The following is a 6,008-nucleotide window of genomic DNA, read 5'->3' on the forward strand; positions in this document are numbered from 1 at the left end:
TGTCCTCATTTGGTGCAGCCAAGGATTTTGCCACTCTGCTATTATCGCTGTACTTTCCACGCATTATAGTGTTACACCCTGTGTGGTATGGCATGCACTGGTATTGCTGTAGGTATTGCTAAGAGATTTCTCCTACTTGTGCATCTGGGAACCTCTGTAAGGAATAAGGGGAGAAAAGGGGGTAAAGGTTTAGGTGGCTGCTGCAGAGTGAGGTGATAAATGTCACCTTAGGGTACACTCTATCATCTGCCTTGGGCTGGGAAGGTAGAAGGCTGTGTCACAGCATGGGGAGGTTTGGGGCAGTGCAGGTGACAGAGCAGAGCTGACTGTGCATGGAAAAGCCCAGAACAATGCTCCCTGTGCTCTGTTGTTCCCTGTGGCTTGGGCATGAGAGCACAAAGCTGGCAGAAGGGCCTGTTGGGTGGTAACTTGTTCCTGTGGAGTGATTGGTGGGAGTGGGCAGAAATGGGGTGCCAGGATGGTCTCTGTACTGTCTGGAGATTGAGAGTGAAGATGCCGCGTGCCATCAAAGTTGGCAAATGAGCTTTATTAAAGGTCAGCCTGACTGAAGGCAGGGCAGTCAGGTGTCCAAAGGAAGCACATTGGCTTTTCAGGGGGGAAACAAGCCAGGAACCACAGCTCCCCCCATCCCCAGCTTCTAAGCACTCCCGCTTCCCCCTCCCCTAATTTTCCCTGTGAGCTCCAAGGGCTCAATGTCTGCCTCTCATCTCCAGATATGCTCCTCTGTGCTAAGTTCTCATGTGGCATCTTCAGGTGAGATGAAGGAGCTCTCGTCCAGTGCCAAGAAGTCCCAGAATGTCCAGAGGCCGAGGAGCCATCAGGAAGACCCATGCTGGCTGTACAAGGTAGGAGGTCACGGTATTTTTTTCAGGGAATACAGATGTGCAGGTCACACTGGAGAACACAATGCACGATGCTGTTTGCCTCTCTCCTTGATGTGACTTCATCTGCAGGTGTCCATGGCAGCTCATGGAGGAAGAGAGATGGGTGCAGATGGATAGAGACCCAGCGACACATGATGTTACTGCTGTGCTTATATTGCAATGCTGTTTGTGTGTAGGGCCCCTGTATGGACTCACAGGTGGTGATGGCAATGGGGTGAGTTCACATTGCAGCCGAGGTTTGCAGTGTGAAGCGAGGATGGAGAGTGCTGTTCTGGGAGCAGGGATGGAGCTCTCGGAGCTGCTGTCAGTGCACGTGTCCTGCTGAGTGGGCAGTACTCACAATCATACAGGCTGGAGAGAGCACGTGGCATGTTTATTTCCAAGAAGTCTGAATAGCAGCAGCTTTGCGTAGCGTTAAGGTGTCTGTGTGCCATGAGGAGGGGTGGGAATGCTGGGGGGTCCAAGAACCACCCATGAGCAGAGAAGGTCCGAGAGCGGCTCAGATTGCAAAGATGGGCTGTGAATGAGCATCCACGGGTGGTGGGTGTGTGCTGTAGAAGTGGAGGGAACTGTGTGGCATCCTCCTTTCCGTGTGCACATCAACACATGTGCACCTCTTTGCCCAGGGGAGCGAGGGGTTTGGGATGCTGAGACTTGCCGAGCGATGGGAGGAGATGGGGACTCCTTCTATGGGGGAATGTTGTCCGAAAAGGCTCAGGAGGGGTGGGATGAGACAGAGTCTGTTGGGGTTGCAGCCAACCTGGGGACACCTACTCGGTCTTGTCAGTGTCACCATTGGGACACGCTGAACCATTCTCCCGCAGCTTGCGCATGTAATCGTGGGGGCCTTTGCCCTCAAAGGCAGTGGGGCTCTTGTAGGATCCACCAATCTTGTCCCACAGGGTGAAGTACTGCCCGTAGTTGTAGTCAAAGTAGAGGTGGTGGTCGGTGTGGTGGGCAGAGCCGTTGATGACGTGCCGTAGCGGTCGGGGGACGCGATAGTCGCCATCGTGGATGGAGATGGTCCAGACGTTGACGAAGATGTAGAGGCCCAGGTAGGTGATTTTGTGCAGGGGGAAGAGGAAGGGGTAGACGTGGTAGGGCAGGCTCTGCATGAAGCCATCCACGGGGTGGAAGGCATGGCTGGCGAAGGGCGTTGCAATCTTCCAGAGGTGGTGAGGTTTGTGGAAGCGCTGTGGAGAAAGGATAGGTGCTAGGCCAGAGGCGAGGGGCTGAGGCCCATGGGATAGGAACCCCTCTCCAGGCCCACCTATTTTGGGATAGCTACCTGCCAGCATCACTGAGGATAGCTGTTGTGTGTGGCTGAGTGACACAGGAAAGTTGGGGTCACAGAATCTTTGTAGAGCCATAGGTTCTAAGAGACTACAAGCTCGCTTGTCAGTGGGGATGCAGATGAGGAAACGTGGCCCATTCCCACCTGCACCTATCCCCATTTCTCAATACCCTGGCTGACAGCCAGCTCCCCCAGGCCCCCAAGAAGGTCCTCTACCTTATAGAACAGCCTGTGGTGGAGGCCCCGGTGTATCCAGTAGATGCCCATGTCAGTGAAGAAGAGGAAGGACAGCATGCTGAGGAAGACTCCAGGCCAGCCTGGGGGGAAGAGGGGGGAAGTCATGTCAGTGTTCCTTCTGCATGTGCCATAGCTCCAAGGGGTGAGCATGAGTAGGGAGCTGGGGCTTCATGTGTGCAGGGATGGAGGGAAGAGAGCAGGGTCATGGTTGAAAAAGTGAGCTGGGTCCTATGGGATTATATAGCAAGGGATGGAATGTCACGCAGTTAGGACAGGGCGTGCATCCCGTTGGCATTCTTGACCCTGAGGTAGGGGGTTGGCTGTCGTGTGTGGGCCGACGGGGTGCCAAGGGCATAACTCAGAGCTGAGATGCTTTGGAACTGGGAGGTTGATGCTGCCAGCTCTGGCAGGGGGGTAGAGGAGGACATGGGAGGTGTCTGCAGGCTTCTGGCTCAGAATGGAGAAAAAAATGTTTAGAAATGGGGGCAGAGCAATGGAAAATGAAGGGCAAGGGGCAGCGGGGCCTGGGCAGCAGCTCACCGTAGGGGGAGTCCTCAATGTTGTCATAGAGTTTGCTGTAGCCTCGGACCTCAGCAAAGAAGAGGGCAACGGTGGGCACACTGATCCAGGGCAGGGAGCGCAATGCATAGATGATTTCCCGTTGCACCTGGTTCTGTGGGGAGGCAGAGAGGGAGCCAGGTTAAGGGACAGCATAAGTGGAAGCAGAGTGAAGTCCACAGTACTTGTTGTGCCATTGAGGCCATGGGCAGGCAGGGAGGGCAGGCATTTGGCATGCTGTTTGGTATTTGGAGCAGGTGTTCAGATGTATGCCTGGGGACAGGGTGTGCAGAGAGGTTGTTTTGAGGAGAGCTGTGCTGTGGGTGTGGAGAGTGGGTGCCAGGGTAGCCTGGAGTGTAAGTGGTGTTGGTGGGGGAAGAGAATGGGTCTTGGGTGCCTTGTAGTCTGTGAGTGCAGAGGTGAGGGTGTCATGCAGGGTCAGAGGTTGATGAGTTTGTGTGAGCAGTGCGCTGAGTCCAGCGGTGAGGAGGGCTGAGCTGCAGACAGCCAGGGAGGTGGTTTGTGGAGCTCTGTGTGTGCAAAGTCTTGTTGTTGGGCTGCTCGGACCCTGATGCAAGGATCAGCTGCTGGGCATGGTTGATGTCAGTGGTCACGAGGCTTTTGGATCTTGCCCCGAAGAAATGGCTAGGTTAGCCCTCAAGCAATCAGCCACCTTTTTTTCTCTGTGACTTCTGGTCTATATTATGTGAGTTTTCATCTATTCTATTCCTGTAGTTGATGCCTTTTGTATTCTGTGTGACACCCATTCTATGCAACATCTATTGTATTTTAGTTCAGGCCCATCCTGTTCTATTCTGTTTCGTTATACTCTGTCCTGATCTTGTCTGCTTTATTCTTTTCTGGTCCATTCTAGTCTACTTCAGCCCAGTTTTGGCCCACCCCTGTGAAACAGGAGGGACACCTCAGGGTGACAAAGCCCAGGGTTGGGAGCCCAACCACATGTTAGAGGCCAGGGATGGGCACCCACCTGTCATCAGCTGCCCAGTCACCACCAGGCCCAGCTGTGTGGGTGCTGGCAGCAGTCTGGGGCTGGTGCTGAGGAGCTGGACTTGGTGCCTTTGGTAGGAGGAAGAGCCACATGCTTTGGGTGTTGGAAGCTGAAGGTCATACTGGGGCCTTGAGGTGTGAACACAGGGCTGGGAAACAGCAGGCCCAGATGTGGGCAATGCGTGTGTAGGGCTGCTGGGGTTGGACAGGACCCCTAGTCTGGAGTGAGGTGGGCAGGAGAGGCTGGTGCCGGAGTGTAGGATGTGAGGGGCATTGTGTGTGGGGTGGCCGTGTTGTGGATGGGAGAGTGTGGGTGCAGCAGGGATGGGAGTGAAAAGGTCAGGACTGGAGGGGACTGGGAGGTGCAAGGTAGAAATGGGGCGTTTGGGCTTGCAGAGGGGCCTGGGGCAGGTGCTAGTGTCCTTGGGGAGAGCTTTTGTATGGGGAAAGGCAGCACCCTGTGTTCAGGTGATAGGAGTGGGGCATTATCTGAATGGTAACAGATAAGGAGATGGTCCTGAGAGCAGAGAGACCCTGGCTAGGGGTCAGTCCTGCCCTGTTATGCTCCATCAGGGAGTGTCAGGCAGCTCCTGGAGGAGATGGGTGGCAAAGGAATGCCAGCAGCATCTGGGATGTGCTGGGGAGGGAGCGGGGTGCGTGCAGCCATGGTACCCACCTCTAGGAACTGGGGGTGCTTCTTCAGCTCATGGTCAAAGATGAAGTAGTAGCTGAGGGTGCCGAAGAGCAGATAGAGGGTGAGCGCTCCGAGGTTAGTGATGACGAAGAGGCTGAGCAGCTGGCGGCAGGGCTCGTCCTCTGGCCAGCCCGTGGGGTACACGTAGGGTGTGAGCAGGTGGTGGTCAGCGACCTCCAGCACCAGGTCCATGGTGGGTCTGGGGGAGAGAGATGGAGGGACAGGAGGCCTTGCTGTGTATTCTGAGGAGAGGTTCTGTAGGGAGGTGTGCTTTTGTAGGGGTGTGGGGTGTTTGTGAGCTGTCAGGTGGGACTGGGCTATGAGATGGAAAAGTGGGGCAATTGGGAGGAGTGAGTGGGGCTGTTCTGTGTGAGGAGAGGATCTCTGGGATCATTGGGAAGGGGTGTATGGGGGGGGAGGAGGGGGAGGCTGTGCTGTTCTCATGGAGAAGGGGGAGGGGGGAGGAGGAGGATGGCAGGGTTGCCAGCCCACGGCACAAGGGATGGGGCACGAGAAGGCTGTGCTGGGTCAGGGGCTGCAGTTAGTGGGATGTGAGCAAGGATGCAGAGGAGCGGGGCTGTGTCGTTCATGCCCGTGTGTTGATGGAGCAGTGATGGACAGGAGGCTGCCGTGGTGGGGCAAGTCGAGGAGGCAGGGGGGTGCTGCCCTGGGGCCCATCCTCCTCCCGGAGCTCCGCGGACCTCAGCAGCGTATTAGGTTGGCGTGGAACCCCGAAGTGCTGCGGCCGGGATCCTGAAGGCTGCGCGGAGGGGAGGGCGCTGCGGGCTGCAGCCCGGGCCGCGCTGCGTGCCGGCTACGAGCCTGCTGCAGGAGGACACGGAGGCGGCGAAGCCGGTCCCGGTGCCCTGGGCGCGGTAACAGCGCGCTCCTCGGGTGCTGCGGGGCTGACGAACGCCCGCGGGCTCCCCCGAGGCAGATCACCGTACCGGAGCCCTACGCTCGGCTGCCTCCCGCCCGCTCCCCGCGCCCACCCCGCGATTCCCCCCCGGTCCCCCCGCACCCCGTACCTGCCGGCGGGGCCCGAGCGCGGCGGTGGGCGGGGCGGCGCCGCCCTCTAGCGCCACGTGACGTCACGACCCGGCCCACCTCGCGCCACCGCCGGCGGTGACGTCACGGGGGGGCGGGGCGCGGGGACGGAGGAGACCGCGGGTTCGGGGCCCGGGCTCGGCGAGTGGGCGGGGATCCGCGCGGGGTCGCGGCGGTGGTACCGGGTGGTACCAAGTGGTGCCGTGGGGCGGGCGGGGGCTTCGATCGCCTCCCGCGTCCGCGCAGAGCTTCTCTGCTGCTCAGT

At 58.0% G+C, this 6,008-nt stretch overlaps 1 protein-coding gene across 2 annotated transcripts; it reads right to left on the reverse strand.

Annotated features, from left to right (window-relative positions):
- Positions 1-526: 526 nt before the first annotated feature.
- SC5D (sterol-C5-desaturase) lies at positions 527-5,845 on the reverse strand. Of its 2 annotated transcripts, none has more exons than XM_085209109.1 (5): positions 5,725-5,845; positions 4,679-4,895; positions 2,977-3,109; positions 2,416-2,516; positions 527-2,098 (listed from the first exon to the last, which is right to left on the reverse strand). In XM_085209109.1, the coding sequence occupies exons 2-5, from the start codon at positions 4,886-4,888 to the stop codon at positions 1,676-1,678; spliced, it is 867 nt and encodes a 288-aa protein (XP_085065235.1). In that variant the 5' UTR covers positions 4,889-4,895; positions 5,725-5,845; the 3' UTR covers positions 527-1,675. The 2 variants fall into 2 exon arrangements, with proteins under 2 accessions (XP_085065235.1, XP_085065237.1); XM_085209111.1 differs by lacking the exon at positions 5,725-5,845 and adding an exon at positions 5,398-5,642.
- Positions 5,846-6,008: the final 163 nt, after the last annotated feature.

Source organism: Meleagris gallopavo, chromosome 26 (genome assembly GCF_905368555.1).
Source record: "Meleagris gallopavo chromosome 26, MGAL_WU_HG_1.1, whole genome shotgun sequence".
Taxonomy (NCBI): domain Eukaryota; kingdom Metazoa; phylum Chordata; class Aves; order Galliformes; family Phasianidae; genus Meleagris; species Meleagris gallopavo.

Bases quoted from the DNA above. Each gene is read 5' to 3' on its own strand.
- SC5D (XM_085209109.1), bottom strand. From the start codon at position 4,888: ATGGACCTGGTGCTGGAGGTCGCTGACCACCACCTGCTCACACCCTAC. The intron at 3,110-4,678 runs GTGGGTACCATG...GCCTCCCCACAG, and splicing joins AGCACCCCCAGTTCCTAGAG to AACCAGGTGCAACGGGAAAT. The intron at 2,517-2,976 runs GTGAGCTGCTGC...TCTTCCCCCCAG, and splicing joins CATTGAGGACTCCCCCTACG to GCTGGCCTGGAGTCTTCCTC.